At 43.9% G+C, this 17,249-nt stretch overlaps 1 protein-coding gene across 1 annotated transcript; it reads right to left on the bottom strand.

The window, feature by feature from the left end:
* LOC139160066 (zinc finger protein 135-like) lies at positions 1-15,395 on the bottom strand. The gene is made up of 2 exons (XM_070737594.1): positions 15,333-15,395; positions 1-2,889 (listed from the first exon to the last, which is right to left on the bottom strand). Exon 2 carries the CDS (start codon positions 2,163-2,165, stop codon positions 933-935), a length of 1,233 nt encoding a protein of 410 aa, XP_070593695.1. The 5' UTR covers positions 2,166-2,889; positions 15,333-15,395; the 3' UTR covers positions 1-932.
* Between the last annotated feature and the right edge of the window lie 1,854 nt (positions 15,396-17,249).

Raw genomic sequence — 17,249 nt, 5'->3', positions numbered from 1 at the left:
TTTTTCATTTTCTTTCTATTGTTGCTATACCAATGATTCCTTTTCTTCCAAATTTCTTTCCTTTCTTTTGTTTGCATAAATCTATTTTTAGTTTTTCCTAATCTCTTCTCCCTATTACCTCTTATTTTTAAATTGCTTCCTCTGCTACCAATTATCCCCTCTTGCTCTTTTCATGCCACTGTAAATCCCAGTATAATCATCAGTCTGTTCATTATGTTCAATTCTCCTTTCATTTTTTTGTCAGTGTAAATATCAGTGTAATCATCAGTTTGTCCATCATTTTCAATTTTTTCATTTTTCATGTCACTATAAATCCCAACATTGTTATCAGCCTGTTCTTTCTGTTCTGTTTCCTTTTCATCTGTGCAGCCTCGTTGGTCTTCTTTTATTTCATCTTCCGTTTCCCTCATTATGTATTCTATATAACCTTTACATGCCAACTTCATTTCTACTTTCTTTTCACCAGTGGTTCCAGGAAACAATTTTTAATCTCTTCATAAATTTCAGTTTAACATGTCTGGTGTATGACAGGACAGGAATTACGACTGAAACCTTTTTCACAATCAGGATATTCAAATGGTTTCTCTCCTGCATGAGTTCACTGGTGTTTCACCAGGTTGGAACTATCACCAAAACCTTTTCAACAGCCAGGATACTCAAAGGGTTTCTCTCCTATGTGAGTCCTCTGGTATCTATGTTTGTATGTATGTATATATGTATTATTAATTAGATTTCTATGCTGCTCTTTTTGAAGTGACTCATTTTCCATAGTCAGGACATCCAAAGGGTTTCTCTCCAGTGTGAATCCTCTGGTGGATCACCAGGCGGGAATTCATATTAAAATCTTTCCCACAATCAGGACATTCAAAGGGTTTCTCTCCTGTGTGAGTCCACTGGTGTTTCACCAGGTTGGAACTATCACTAAAACCTTTTCAACAGTCAGGACATTCAAAGGGTTTTTCTTCTCTGTGAGTCCTCTGGTGTTTAATCAGTTCAGAACTCTGGCTAAATCTTTCCCCACAGTCAGGACATTCAAAGGGTTTCTCTCCTATGTGAGTCCTCTGGTGTTGCACCAGGCTGGAATTATAACCAAAATGTTTCCCACAGTCAGGACATTCAAAGGGTTTCTCTCCTGTGTGAGTCCTCTGGTGTCTCACCAGGCTGGAACTCCGACTAAAATGTTTGCCACAGTCAGGACATTCAAAGGGTTTTTCTCCTGTGTGAGTCCTCTGGTGTCGCAACAGATTTGAATTCTGACTAAAATGTTCCCCACAGTCAGGACATTCAAATGGTTTCTCTCCTGTGTGAGTCCGCTGATGTTTCATCAAGTTGGAATTCACACTAAAACTCTTCCCACAATCAGGACATTCAAAGGGTTTCTCTCCTGTGTGAGTCCGCTGATGTTTCATCAAGTTGGAATTCACACTAAAACTCTTCCCACAATCAGCACATTCAAAGGGTTTCTCTCCTGTGTGAATCCTCTGGTGTGTCACCAGACTGGAACTAAGACTAAAACCTTTCCCGCAGTCAGGACATTCAAAGGGTTTCTCTCCGGTATGAGTCCTCATATGTTGCGCCACGCTAGAACTATCACTAAAACGTTTCCCACAGTCAGGACAGTGAAAGGGTTTCTCTCCTGTGTGAGTCCTCTGGTGTCTCACAAGGCTGGAATTCTGACCAAAACATTTCCCACAGTAAAGACATTCAAATGGCTTCTCTGCTGTGTGACTCCTCTGGTGTATCACCAGGCTGGAATTACAACTGAAACCTTTCCCACAGTCAGGACATTCAAAGGGTTTCTCTCCTGTGTGAGTCCTCTGGTGTTGCACCAGGCTGGAATTACAACTGAAACCTTTCCCACAGTCAGGACATTCAAAGGGTTTCTCTCCTGTGTGACTCCTCTGGTGTATCACCAGGCTGGAATTACAACTGAAACCTTTCCCACAGTCAGGACATTCAAAGGGTTTCTCTCCTGTGTGAGTCCTCTGGTGTTGCACCAGGCTGGAATTACAACTGAAACCTTTCCCACAGTCAGGACATTCAAAGGGTTTCTCTCCTGTGTGAGTCCTCTGGTGTTGCACCAGCTTGGAACTCTGATTAAAACGTTTCCCACAGTCAGGACATTCAAAGGGTTTCTCTTCTGTGTGAATACTATGGTGTTTCATGACTGAAATTACTACTAATTTTTTTACATAGTCAGCACATTCAAATGTTTTCTCTTCTTTTTGAGTCGGGTACTTCAGCAGGCTGGAATTCTCTCTTTGAAATCTTTCTCACAGAAAAGGATGTTCAAATCCTTTTATTCCAGTGTGTGTCCTTTAGTGTCTCATGACCTGAGAATTTCTAAAGAAACATTTACACAGTCTGCACAGTCATATGTTTTCTCTTCCATGTGTGTCTTCTGGTATTCCACCATGTTGCCATGTTCACTAAAGTACTTAGCACATTGGGAGCAAGTTTGAGGCTTCCCTTTTGTGTGGTTGCTTCCAGGAACCACAAGGGAGCTGTTTCAACCAGATTTTGCTACATTGAGATAATGTGTATGGCTTTTCTCCTGTCTAGCTCCTTTTTAAATAAACAGCTGTGATTTGCAATCTCTTCTTTTTCCACAATAGGCAAATTTATGTTGCTTTTCCAAAGCTGAGGTCACCAGAAATATGGATAATGCCTTGTTTAGTGTTGCTTTCATTCAAGCCGTTTTCTTCCTCACAGGGAGACGCCTGCATTCCTGTCTTCTCTAAGTGTACTTTACTAATAGTAAAGTGACTTTACTATTGACCTTTTCCTCCCCACTGACTTCCAGATATTTCCATTTTTTGCTTGATTTTCTTTTCAATGTTGGTTCTTATTTACAATTTTCCCGAGTGCTCTTATTGCCATCTTCTTTGTCTGTAAGATTCAAAGAAAAATAGAACTTTAATTGTTTATAATGTAGTTAGAGATGATGTGAGAAAAGAAAAAAGTATATATGATAAAAAAGCAAACATGCCCCAATACTAATCACTTACATTAAGTAGTACCTCTAGATACGAGCTGCTCTACATGCAAGTATTTCAAGATACGAGCCAGGAGGGGAGAGACATTTCTGTTCTAGTTCCGAGCTCAAATTCGGGATACGAGCCGAGCGTCCACTAGGCGGCGCAATAATCCTTGCTTTTGGTTATCTGGGAGGGGAAAAAGTTATTTGTTCCAGAATACGAGTTGCCTCGATATACAAGCTCCCATATGGAACGAATTATGCTCGTATCTTGGGGTACTACTGTATTTATGATTCATAGAAGACTAGCTAGATCCATGTTCAAATATCCATTCAAATTCAGTTGTTTAATTGGGTCAATCAAGAATTCTTAGCAATGCAAAGAACGATCACCAAATATACATTGAAGTGCTGGGGATAGATTATATAATTGTAGGTACTGTTTTCCCCCAAAAATAAGACCGGGGACCAACTCGTGTTGGGACGCAAAATGGTGGTGGCAGGGAGGGTGGAGCAGAGTGGCGCATGGGTGAGGCGTGAGACAGGTGGAGTTTGGAAGCTCTGTGTGTCTCTCAGCTGGTCTCTTTACAGAAAAAACCTTTGCACGGTACAGAGACTCTTCTCACTGCAAGGAGTTTTTAATTGCTTGTCCTCATGGGAAGAGTTTCTGTATTTTGCAACCTTTTATTTCCCAAAAAGACCAGCCAAAAGACACATGACTTACATAGCCAAAACCTTCAGCTTTACACCACTGCCTTAACCACACATTAAACTCTCTGATGCAAGTTGTTTTATCCTCCTGGTCACAAACCGGTAACACCTCTGAGAAAGTCACTGAATCAGTTATTTAACCCAGCTCCACACTTAGTTCTTATTTTCAGGGGAACACCATATTTGCATTGAGAGAAAAACTAATATACCCACCTACACATGCAAGCACACACACACACATATGGAGAAAATCTATGTCTTCCAAGCCTGACAAAATGTCGGAACAATGGTTAATGTGAAACATTCTGAGCTAAATTTAGAGATGTGGGGGCTTTAACTAACGAAATGATGCCGAAAGCTTTTTCAAGCTTTGAAGGACCACTTTTATTCATCATAAAAGTGAAACTATTGGAACTACAGTAGTACCTCTAGATATGAGTTTAATTCGTTCCAGAAGGGAGCTTGTATGTCGAACAACTCGTATCTGGAACAAATGGCTTTAGACTTTGTTTTTCCCCTCCGAGATAACCAGAAGCAAGGATTCTTGTGCCGCCTAGTGGCCGCTTGGCTCATAACCTGAATATGAGCTCGGGTCTGGAACAGAAATTTCTCTCCCCTCGTGGCTCGTAACTTGGAATACTCGCATGTGGAGCAGCTCATATCTAGAGGTACTACTGTATTGATAACCCGAGTTGGCACAACTCCTTTTCCTGCACCAGAAACCAGAGTCACTGCTGAAGCTCAGTCAATGAACAACCACTAGGATTATCACAAATTTTGTGGATCAGGTGCACTGCTTCTACTGTGCCATAGTAACTTTGAAGGCTCAGGGAAGAAATGGTAAGTAAAGATTACCTACGTAACCAAAGATGCCAAAAGGTCCTCAATAGCTATTTCTTAGAAAATGCCAGATTAAGCACAATTGAGCCTAGTTAATGCATGGATGGATAAGAAATACCGTATTTATTAGCAAGACATGGAAATTAAAAAAAACCAAATTGAATGGTTGAACGGTGTTCCAATACTGGAGGAGCTGACATGAAGAAGAAGGTGTCAGCTTTTTTAAAAAAAATATTTTTATTAAATTTTTATTACAACAAACAAACAAACAAACAAAATCTTAAAGAAAAAGTGCCCAACACCAATAAACCCCACCACCATTTAGGGGGTTAAATTATTTCCAATAAATTTCAATTTCCTCCTTAGCTCCGGTTTACATTTTTTTACATACAAAAAGTGATTGGAATTTATTTTTCACATTGTCGTCATAAATTCTACCTAAGATATAATTTTTCACCTTATTCCATCGTGCCATCAGCTTCTCCAATTTATTTTCATCAAAGTTATTTAATCTTATTTCCATAATTTCGAAGTGGATGTGGTCCACCATGTACCAGTACCAATTCTGGATTGTCCATTTATTGCTATCCTTCCACCCTAATACCACTACTGCTTAAGCGCTTTCCAAAGCTGCTGTTTTGATTTCTTTAAATTCTCGTAATTCCCCATGTTTAACTAGTGTTGCTGATTCTTTTGTGATTATCCAATTAATGTTTAGCATATTGTTAATTTCATTCTGTACTTCCTTCCAAAATTTTTGAACTTCAACACATTCCCAGAGCATATGCATAAAAACTCATTTTATTTGGCAACCATGCCAGCAATTTCCTTTCTCTTTCCTCTGGAAGTGTGCTAGTTTTACTGGCGTGAAGTACCATTTATGTAAAATTTTCCTTCTCCTCTCTCTAATTCTTGTGTTCTTTATCTTATATATATTTTCTACTACTTCTTCCATCTCGTTTTCATTGATCTGTAATTCATTTTGCCAGTATCTTGTTAGGCCTTTAATCACTTCCTCTTCCACTTGTAGTAACATGCTATAAATCTTACTAGCCTGTCCTGAAGGTGTCAGCTTACTTTCCAAAGTAACAGCGAGCAAGACAAGAAGCATTGGATGGAACTAACCAAGAAGCAACTTGCAATTTCATGTCAGGAGACACTTCCTAACAGTGAGTACACATAACCAGTGGAACAGCTTACTTTCAGGAGTTGTAGGTGCGCCACTAGAAAAACACTGGAGGTTTTTAAGAGGATGTTGGATAACCATTTTTCGGAAGTGATGTAGGGTTTCCTGCCTAGGGAGAGGGTTGGACTACAAGACCGCCAAGGTCCCTTTCAACTCTGTTATTCTGTGTGAGTCTTCTGGTGTTTCACCAGGCTGGAATTCCAACTAAAATGTTTCCTACAGTCAGGACATTCAAAGAGGTTGTTTTCTGTGTGAGCCGTCTGGTGTTTCAACAGGCTGAAATAGGCGTTGATTGCCTACCTGAACGCCTCTTCTCGTACGATGAGCAGGTACAGCAGTCACGTGGGTTGCTCGCTGTCCAATCCGTCGAGGACCGAGCCTAGTCTTTAAAAAGCCTGCTGGATCTGCCCCTTCCCCAGAATTCGCGAATCCGTAGACTTAGGCTCAATTGTGGTGGCTCAATAGTGTTCAACTCTCATGATAGGAAAAAAACAGGTTAAAAGAATAACCATAGTTAGAAAAGAAATACAGGGAGGGAAGTGACTGCTGTACCCGCTCATCGTACAAGAAGAGGCGTTCAGGTAAGCAATCAATGCTTATTCTCCGTACTGAGAGAGCGGGTCCAGCAGTCACGTGGGACATACCCAATAGATGAGTCCCTAGGGAGGGATTAGTTCGCTATCGTGAGAGATAATGGATTGGAGGCCTCTTCTGCTGAAGGCACCATCCACTGAAGCGCAAGAGTCAATTTTGTAATGCCTTATGAAAGAGTTTGGAGAGGCCCAAGTGGCTGCTTTGCAGACTTCTTCCAATGGAGCTTGAGTTGCCTATGCGGCAGATGTGGCTGCACTTCTTGTGGAATGTGCTGTGACACTTCTAGGTATGGTGAGGGAAGCTGACTCATAAGCCTTTGAGATAGTCCCTCGGATCCAACGGCCTATTACGGTTGAGGATACCTTGGATCCCATGGATCTGGGATGGTAGGCCACGAAAAGAGCTTCAGACCTTCGAATGGGTCTTGTCTGTTGGATGTAGATTCTCAGTGCTCTGGTGAGATCTAGGGTGTGCCATCTGACTGCAAGATGATGGTTTTGGTTGGAACAAAATGAAGGCATCACAATGTCCTGGGATCTATGGAACATGGAACTGACCTTGGGTAGAAAGGTGGGGTCCAAACGCAGGACTACTTTGTCCAGATGGAACTGGCATAGATCCTGCCTAATTGAAAGGGCTGCCAATTCTGAGATGCGTCGGGCAGATGTTATCGCCACCAGGAATGCTACCTTGTAAGATAGGTATCTGAAGGATGCTGATCTTAGGGGCTAGTATGGTGCCTGAGTAAGGGAATGGAGAACCCGCGGTAAATCCCAGGACGGGTATCTATGAACCCTGGAAGGTTTGAGGTTCGAAATACCTCTAAGAAATTCTTGAATTTCCGGAAAGGAGCAGAGTGGTTGTCTGCGAGGCACTGCTAAGATTGAAGATAGGGCTGCCAGATGGCGACGGATGGTGCTGGATGAAAGGCCTTGCTGGAATCCTTTCATGAGGAAAGCTACTATCCTGTGGATGGGAATACACAGGGGGGATAGATTCTCCTGTGAGCACCATTGGTGGAATTTGGACCAGGTATGGTCGTAAATCCTGTTGGTGGATACTCTTCTGGCTTTTAGAATTATTTCTACAGTGTCCGGATCATATCCTCGCAGGTCTAAGTCGCGCCGGATAATAGTCAAGCGGTGAGGTGGAACCACTCCAGATCTGGATGGAGAGAGGTGCCCTGCTGCAACATATCCTCCAAAACGGGGAGTCTCCAGGGGTCCTGGAGGGACAGACGTTGTAGGTCCGCGAACAAGGGCCGGCATGGCCAGTGAGGGGCTATCAGAATCACCTGAGCCTTCTTGAGGATGATCTTGTGAATCACATCTGGGAGAAGTGGAATTGGAGGGAAGGCGTAAAGCTGCCCTTGAGGCCAAGGGAGTCTGAGTGCATTGGTTGCCTCCGCTCCCGGGGATGGAGACCTGGAGAAGAATCGAGGGAATCGAGCATTGGCCTTGGTCGCAAATAGGTCTAGCGATGGGTGACCGAACCTGAGGCAGATTTGCTGAAACAGAGCCGGATGAAGGCTCCACTCTCCTGGGTCTAGAGTCAACCAGGAGAGCCAATCCGCTTGCACATTGAGGACTCCCAATATGTGGTCAGCCTTTAACGACTGAAGATGCCTCTCTGCCCAGAGCCCCAATTTTAGAGCTTCTCTCATCAGGGCCTTGGACCTGGTGACCCCTTGTCTGCAAATATGACTCTTTGTGGCTATATTGTCCGTGAGAATCAGAACATGTTAATTGATGATGTGCGGTTTGAATTGTTTGAGGGCCAAGGACACTGCTCTCAATCCCAGTCAGTTGATAGGTCTGGAAGTCTCCTCCGCTGAACATGTGCCTTGGGCTATCAGGCCCTGGGCATGGGCTCCCCAGCCCGATAAGCTGGCATCCGTGGTGATGGTGAATTGGTCTGGACACCTGAAGGGAGGTCCCTTGTCCAGAGCGGGGGAGATCCACCCCGTAAGGGATCTTAACACTGTGGATGGGACGGTGATGAGGCGTGTCGAGTTGCTGTTCCTCGATCTCTGGAACTGTAACAGAAGCCATTGGAGATCCCTGGCGTGAAGACGGGCCAAGGGGATAATGCCAATGCAGGATGCCATCTTTCCCAGTAGAGAAGACAGGGTAACGATGGAAGTCCTTATCTGAGATCGTATTTGGGAAATGAGCTCCTTAATACTGACTTTTCTCTCAGTAGAAAGAAAAACCTGAGAGAGATCTGAGTTAATGATGGCCCCCAGGTGTTGAATAGAAGTAGACGGATGGAGCTGACTTTTTTTTAGATTAATGGAGAAACCATGATCCTGTAGGATAGACATGGTAATGTTGAGGTCTGAGCAGGTGCCCTCTTTAGAGGTCACATGAATTATTATGTCATCCAAATAGCATAAAATATGAATGGGTGTGGCTCGAATGTGAGCCGCCAGGGCTCCTAGGAGCTTAGTAGAGGAGAGGAGCCGAGGAGAGCCCGAAGGGCATGGCCCTATATTGATAGTGCTTGCCCTGGAAGGCAAAGCGTAGAAATTTCCTGTGACCTTTGGCAATGGGAATATGAAGATAGGCTTCCATGAGATCCAAGGAGACCATAAAGTCCCCAGGATGGATAGCGGCTAAGATGGATGACAAAGAAGGCATCTTGAATTTCCTGGTTCAAATTTTTAAGGTTCAAGATGGCTCTCCATCCTCCAGATGTCTTAGGGACCATGAAGAGGATGGAATAGAAGCCCAGACCTCTTTGGGAAAATGGAGCAGGTTAGATAGCCCTGATAGACAACAAATGTTGAATAGCTTCCTCCATTCGAATACGAGATGGGGAAGACCTGGGGGATGGGCATGAGATAAAACGTTTAGGAGGTAGAGAAATAAACTCCAACTGGAGGCCCCATTCCACAGTAGCAATAACCCAGGGGTCCTTACAGGAATGGCACCATCTGGATGTGAACCAACCCAGGTGCCCCCCTATGGGAGTGGAATGAAGCTCACCATCTGGGCTTTCTGGAAGCTCTGGTTGAGGAGGAACCTCTTTGTAATGGGGTCCTCTACCCCTTTGGTTTCTGCCAGTTTGGGGGCGAAAACGAGGGGAATACTGACCTGAGTTTCCTTGGAAAGCGAACCCTTGATGCTGTTGACGATTGGGACGTCAAAAAGGTTGGGTTTTGATGGCCTTCTTGTTGGTGGGCCCCAAAACTTTCTTTTTGTTAGCGGTTTCAGTGAGAAGGGGGTCCAGGAGGTCGCCAAATAGGTGATCGGGCTTCAAAGGACCCATGGCTAGCTGCCATTTTTGCCTCATTCACGCCTGCCAAGGGCGCAGCCATAGAAGCCTTCTGGCCATTGTTGAGGCAGCTACTGACCTGGCTGCTAATGTTGATGATTGCAGGGTAGCATCAGCTACATATTGGGCTGCTGCAAAAACTTTGTTAAAATCCTGTTGGCCTCGTAGATCATCAGGGGGGATGTGCTGCTCGAGCTGTTGAAGCCATAAAAGCATAGCTCTAGAAAAATTGTATTGGCAGTTCTGTGTTAGCAAAAACTTCAGAAGAGAAGGATTCAGGGGTAGTGATTTCTGACAGTCTCAAAATGGGTGAACAGTGCAGTCAGGCGGTAGGGAAAGCAAGTAGGATGCTTGGCTGCATAGCTAGAGGTATAACAAGCAGGAAGAGGGAGATTATGATCCCGCTATATAGAGTGCTGGTGAGACCACATTTGGAATACTGTGTTCAGTTCTGGAGACCTCACGTACAAAAAGATATTGACAAAATTGAACGGGTCCTAAGACGGGCTACAAGAATGGTGGACGGTCTTAAGCATAAAACGTATCAGGAAAGACTTAATGAACTCAATCTGTATAGTCTGGAGGACAGAAGGAAAAGGGGGGAACATGATCGAAACATTTAAATATGTTAAAGGGTTAAATAAGGTCCAGGAGGGAAGTGTTTTTAATAGGAAAGTGAACACAAGAACAAGGGGACACAATCTGAAGTTAGTTGGGGGAAAGATCAAAAGCAACGTGAGAAAATATTATTTTACTGAAAGAGTAGTAGATCCTTGGAACAAACTTCCAGCAGACGTGGTAGATAAATCCACAGTAACTGAATTTAAACATGCCTGGGATAAACATATATCCATCCTAAGATAAAATACAGAAAATAGTATAAGGGCAGACTAGATGGACCAGGAGGTCTTTTTCTGCCGTCAGACTTCTATGTTTCTATACAGCCATTATTTTTATTTTATTTATTTTATTTATTTTATTATTTGGATTTGTATGCCGCCCCTCTCCGAAAACTCGGGGCGGCATACAAATCCAAATTGATTAGAAACATCAATGGGCCTGTTTCCTATATCATGCAACAATACTGACAACCCCCCCACTTTTTCGGACCCTTATTTGAAACCTGGCCCCACCCTTCCATATCCTAACAAACATTCCTGTTTTTTAATATTATTGAACACAGTCTTATAACAGCTCGTGTGTTTTATTTTTTTATTTAAAAGCTGGCTGAAGCATAGACATCAGAGAGTTATTGTTAATGGCGAGTATTCTGAGCAGAGACAGGTTACAAGCGGTGTGCCACAAGGGTCTGTTCTGGGTCCTATTCTTTTTAATATGTTTGTGAGTGACATAGGGGAAGGTTTGGTAGGGAAGGTTTGCCTATTTGCCGATGACTCTAAAGTGTGCAATAGGGTTGATATTCCTGGAGGGGTCTGTAATATGGTAAATGATTTAGCGTTACTAGATAAATGGTCAAAGCAATGGAAACTGCAGTTTAATGTTTCCAAATGTAAAATAATGCACTTGGGGAAAAGGAATCCTAAATCTGAGTATTTCATTGGCAGTTCTGTGTTAGCAAAAACTTCAGAAGAGAAGGATTTAGGGGTAGTGATTTCTGACAGTCTCAAAATGGGTGAACAGTGTGGTCGGGCGGTAGGAAAGGCAAGTAGGATGCTTGGCTGCATAGCTAGGGGTATAACAAGCAGGAAGAGGGAGATTGTGATCCCCTTATATAGAGCGCTGGTGAGACCACATTTGGAGTACTGTGTTCAGTTCTGGAGACCTCACCTACAAAAAGATATTGACAAAATTGAACGGGTCCAAAGACGGGCTACAAGAATGGTGGAAGGTCTTAAGTATAAAACGTATCAGGAAAGACTGAATGAACTCAATCTGTATAGTCTGGAAGACAGAAGGAAAAGGGGGGACATGATCGAAACATTTAAATATGTTAAAGGGTTAAATAGGGTTCAGGAGGGAAGTGTTTTTAACAGGAAAGTGAACACAAGAACAAGGGGACACAATCTGAAGTTAGTTGGGGGAAAGATCAAAGGCAACATGAGAAAATATTATTTTACTGAAAGAGTAGTAGATCCTTGGAACAAACTTCCAGCAGACGTGGTTGGGAAATCCACAGTAACTGAATTTAAACATGCCTGGGATAAACATATATCCATCCTAAGATAAAATACAGGAAATAGTAAAAGGGCAGACTAGATGGACCAAGAGGTCTTTTTCTGCCGTCAGTCTTCTATGTTTCTATGTTTCTATGTTTTCTAAAAACCCTACTTATTGAAAAAAGAATCACTTTTACTGCACTTGTATCAAGGGTGCAGTGCAGAAATCACAATCAGCCCGTAAACTGTTGAGGAGGCACAAAAGAGACACAAAAATTAAAACAATATATCCTTAAAGAAGAGATTCTGCTCTTTCTAATGGTGCTAAATGGAAGAAGATTGAAGATGTCCCACAGGATCAAACATGGCATCAAAGATAGCCAAAATTTGGCAAACCCCCATAAAGTACCAACTTTGAACTCTTATATTTTTTCAACAAATTGAAGGAAAGTGCTGCAAATTGGAAGTCCTCATTACAGCTGTGTACTTAGTACACCTGCCAAAAATCAACCTGAAAACTACAGACCAAATAGCCTGATATCAATGTCTGAGAAGATCCTGAAAGAGATAAGCAAGCAACATATCTACAAACACCCAGCAAATATATAACCAGAAGCCAACATGGGTTTGTTGAAAAATGATCATGCAAACAAATCTTATTTCCTCCTTTGAAAAAGTGTCTAAATTAGTAGACCAGCAAAATGCTGTGGACACAGTATACTGGCATTTGATAAAGTGGAGAACAACCTAATACTTCGCAAATGAAGAAAATGTGGTATGGATAGCATCACCATCCGATGGATTTGTAACAAGCTGACAAACCACACTCGACCATTAGTCAATGGAACTACATCTATATGGAGGGAAGTAAGCAGTGAAGAACCCCGAGGCTCTAAGTTAGTTTCAGTATTCTTCAATATGTTCATAAATCATTCCTTTCTTTAAAAATAAAATAAAATAAACTTTATTTAAACACACAAAATACAAATGATAAAACTCACACAGAAAAAGAAAAAAACATTGAGATAAAAGTTGGACAATTTGTGATGTTCCTGTAGTACAAATCTAATAGTGCTTGTTTACTATTACATGAACTGTATTTACATATATACATCGAGTTTGGCAAAGGTCTTATTCCGGTATATCTTTTGGTTTTTCTTTCATGACTGATTCTCTGGCATTTACTTCCCATATTATCTAGCATTTATTAACTCTCTGATTTTATTTTTTTCCCTTTTTCCATTCCGCGATAAAACCTGCTCCAAGAGTTAGTATAATCTTACTCATCTATATTTTTTATTTCTTTAGTTAAACTGTCCATTTCTGCAGACATTGTGATTTTTTCAATTATATCTTCCTCAATAGGCAAATTTCTATTTTTCCAATGTTGTGAAAGCACTATTCTTGCTTTTGCTGTTATATGGAGGATTGGAAATACAGTGATCCCCCGATCATTGCGAGGGTTCCGTTCCAGGACCCCTCGCAATGACCGGTTTTTCGCGAAGTAGCGCTGCGGAAGTAAAAACACCATCTACGCATGCGCAGATGGTGTTTTTACTATAGCCGCAGCAGCGAGCCGAAGATTGGGGTTTCCCCGCCGCCCGCCGTTCGCTCGCGCTGCTTCCCAGCTGGGAAGCGGCGCTGGGGGTCTTACCGGCAGCCCACTCCTCGCTGCTGCCGCGCCCACCGCTTGTCCGCCGTCTGCCTGCCCTTCGCCCACCCTTCGCCCGCCCACGCCGTTTGCTCGCGCCGCTTCCCAGCTGGGAAGCGGCGCGAGCGAACGGCGTGGGCGGGCGAAGGGCGGGCGAAGGGCAGGCAGGCGGCGGCGGCGGCCGGTAAGACCCCAGCGTCGCTTCCCAGCTGGGAAGCAGCGCGAGCGAACGGCGTGGGCGGGCGAAGGGCGTGCGTGCGGGCAGGCAGGCGGCGGCGGCCGGTAAGACCCCAGCGCCGCTTCCCAGCTGGGAAGCGGCCCGAGCAAACGGCGTGGGCGGGCAAAGGGCAGGCAGGCGGCGGCGGCGGCCGGTAAGACCCCAGCGTCGCTTCCCAGCTGGGAAGCAGCGCGAGCGAACGGCGTGGGCGGGCGAAGGGCGGGCGTGCGGGCAGGCAGGCGGCGGCGGCGGCCGGTAAGACCCCAGCGCCGCTTCCCAGCTGGGAAGCAGCCCGAGCGAACGGCGTGGGCGGGCGAAGGGCGGGCGAGCCGCGGGCACGCGGGCAGGCAGGCGGCGGACAAGCCGTTCGCTCGGGCCGCTTCCCAGCTGAGTACTCAGCTGGGAAGCGGCCTGAGCGAACGGCGTGGGCGGGCGAAGGGCGGGCGAGCCGCGGGCGAGCCGCGGGCGCGCGGGCAGGCAGGCGACGGACAAGCCGTTCGCTCGGGCTGCTTCCCAGCTGAGTACTCAGCTGGGAAGCGGCCTGAGCGAATGGCGTGGGCGGGCGAAGGGCGGGGCGAAGGGCGGGCGAAGGGCGGGCGCGCGGGCAGGCAGGCGGCGGACAAGCCGTTCGCTCGCGCCGCTTCCCAGCTGAGTACTCAGCTGGGAAGCGGCCCGAGCGAACGGAGTGGACGGGCGAAGGGACCCAGGGAAGCCGCCCAGCAGCTGATCTGCCCGGCGCCATCTACGCATGCGTGGCCATAAAAAAAAGGGCACGCATGCGCAGATGGTGTTTTGACTTCCGGGTTGAAAAATCGCGATTTAGCCCATTCGCAATGATCGGGAGCGCGATACCCGGGGGATCACTGTAATTGATTTTTTTCCAAATTTTCACACGCCTTATTTAGCCAAAAAAAAAAAAAAAAAAACAGGTTTCTTTTCTATTTTTTTCCCTAATATTTATTTTAACCATGTTTGAATTTCCCCCCAGTATCTCTTAACTTTGTCACAACTCCACCACATGTGATTCAATAATATGATTATATATTATATAATATATATATAATATAATATAATCTAAATTCTTTAGTGCATCTCCAACATCTAGATGAACGGTTTTTGTCTATTTTAGCTAATTTCATAAATAATTTCAATGAATGACTAGAATGGGAATTCATTGTTTGGTTGTTTGGACTTATATTCCACCGAAATCCCAGAGGAAAATTTGGAGACAACACTAAGCTGGCAGGAATAGTCAACATCCCAAAAGACAGACAGGGCTAGGATGAAGATCAAGTGAAGTGTTAGTATCAATTTATAAAGCTTTATTAAGATCACACTTTGATTACTGCAACTAGTTTTGATTGCCATATTTTTTTAAAAAACAAGACAAGAAGCTGTGGGTGGAAACTAATCCAGGAGAGAAGCAGCCCACAACGAAGGAGAATTTTCTTGACGCTGAGAACAATTAATCAATTGACTGAAATGGTATTGGTTCTCCTGCTTGTGCAGGGTGTCGGAATAGAAGACTCGCAAGGTCTCTTCCAACTGTCACAAACCCCCAATGATGGAGCACCCACAACCTCTGCAGGGAAGCCATTCCCAAAGAATCAGCCTTAATTTGAAAGAGACTTTTTCAATCTTCCCACCTGAAGAAAATTGCAGCCCCCTGTTTCACAGCAGAAGCTGACATGGTTCAGGCCGTGGAGGAAAAACAAACAGCCCGACTTGCTCCCGGTCTCTCCTCCCACCTGCCCTCAACTCACCTTCCAGCTGCTGCTTCGATCCTCGGGAGAGCACAAAAGCCGCTCTGCACCCCACCTTCCTCCCATGAGTCTTCCGGAAGAGGAAGTTCCTCTGCGTTTTTTCTTTCCTCGGATCTGTTCTATCAATTCAGTACTCGATGGTTTTAACTCCTCACCTTTTGGACACAGATACTGATTTTCTGATTGCCATGTCCTGATAGCGATAGAAAAACCCTCTTGCCCCGTCTCTATCTAAGGCGTTTGCAAGATGTTTTCACTGTATAAATTCCAGCAAAACGTTTTTCACTTCTAGCAACTGACCTTTGCAAGTGACCCAAGTTGCTACTTGGCTTACCAAGTTTAGATATGAGCTGAGTCCTAAATTTATTTTACTTTTTTTTTTAAATGATTTTTATTGAATTTAAAACAAACCAACATACAAAATATACATATATACAAACGAACATACAAAAAAAGGGGGTGGGGAAATGGGAAAATATTTTTCCCTAAATTTATTTTTTAAAGGAAATTTTTATTTTATTTATGTGTCAAAACGTGTACATGATAACAGGTATAAACATAAACAAAAGCAAAATAGGTATGGGTAAATTTGGACAATAGGAAGTTGGACAGGGACGGTAGGTACAATGGTGCGCTTATGCATGCCCCTTGCAGACCTCTTAGGAAAGGGGTGATGTTGACTGTAGATAGTCTAAGGTTAAAGTTTTTGGGTTTGGGGAACAAACCAGAGTCAAGTAGTGCATTCCAGGCACTGAATCACTCTGTTGCTGAAGTTGTATTTGAGCTGTTTACATTGAGTTTGAATCTATTGCGTGCTCGTGTGTTGTTGTGGTTGAAGCTGAAGTATTCATTGACAGGTAGAACGTGGTGGCAGATGATTTTATGAACTACATTTAAATAAGATCGAAGGCAACGCAGCTTTAAATTTTCTAAGCCGAAAATTTCAAATCTAGTGGAATTCTGTGAGTAGAGGAGTGGAGGACCCTTCTTGTGAAAGGAGAGTAGTATTCTGTGAGTAGAGGATTGGAGGCGATGTTCCCTCTATTGTTTTTTCACTGTGGACGAAAAAGTATAGTGTCTGAGCGGCAGTCCCTTTGGCACTGGGCAGCATAGAAGTAAGTAAGTAAGTAAGTAAGTAAGTAAGTAAGTAAGTAAGTCAGTCAGTCAGTCAGTCAGTCAGTCAGTCAGTCAGTCAGTCAGTCAGTCAGTCAGTCAATCAATCAATCAATCAATCAATCTCTTCCTTCCTCTCTTTCGTACCTTCTCTCTTCCTTCCTCTTTTATCTCTTTCTCTCTGTCTCTCTTCCTTTCTCCCTTCCTTTATATTTCTCTCCCCCCTCCCTCTTTCTTTCTCTCTTCCTTCCTTCCTCTCTTCCCCCCTTTATTAATTTATTAATGTATTTATATATAGCGGGATCACAATCTCCCTGTTCCTGCTTGTTATACCTCTAGCTATGCAGCCAAGCATCCTACTTGCTTTTCTTACCGCCCGACCACACTGCTCACCCATTTTGAGACTGTCAGAAATCACTACCCCTAAATCCTTCTCTTCTGAAGGTTTTGCTAACAGAGAACGGTCAATACAATACTCAGATTGAGGATTCCTTTTCCCCAAGTGCATTATTTTACATTTGGAAACATTAAACTGCAGTTTCCATTGTTTTGACCATTTATCTAGTAAAGCTAAATCATTTACCATATTACAGACCCCTCCAGGAATATCAACCCTATTGCACACTTTAGAGTCATCGGCAAATAGGCAAACCTTCCCTACCAAACCTTCCTCTATGTCACTCACAAACATATTAAAAAGAATAGGACCCAGAACAGACCCTTGTGGCACACCGCTTGTAACCTGTCTCTGCTCAGAATACTCGCCATTAATCACTGCATGTATGTCCTAGCCCAAATGCTGGC

The sequence above is a fragment of the Erythrolamprus reginae genome, chromosome 2, assembly GCF_031021105.1.
Source record: "Erythrolamprus reginae isolate rEryReg1 chromosome 2, rEryReg1.hap1, whole genome shotgun sequence".
Taxonomy (NCBI): Eukaryota; Metazoa; Chordata; class Lepidosauria; order Squamata; family Dipsadidae; genus Erythrolamprus; species Erythrolamprus reginae.
The sequence above is the reverse complement of the archived record's forward strand: the minus strand, read 5'-3'. Positions and strand labels throughout refer to the sequence as shown.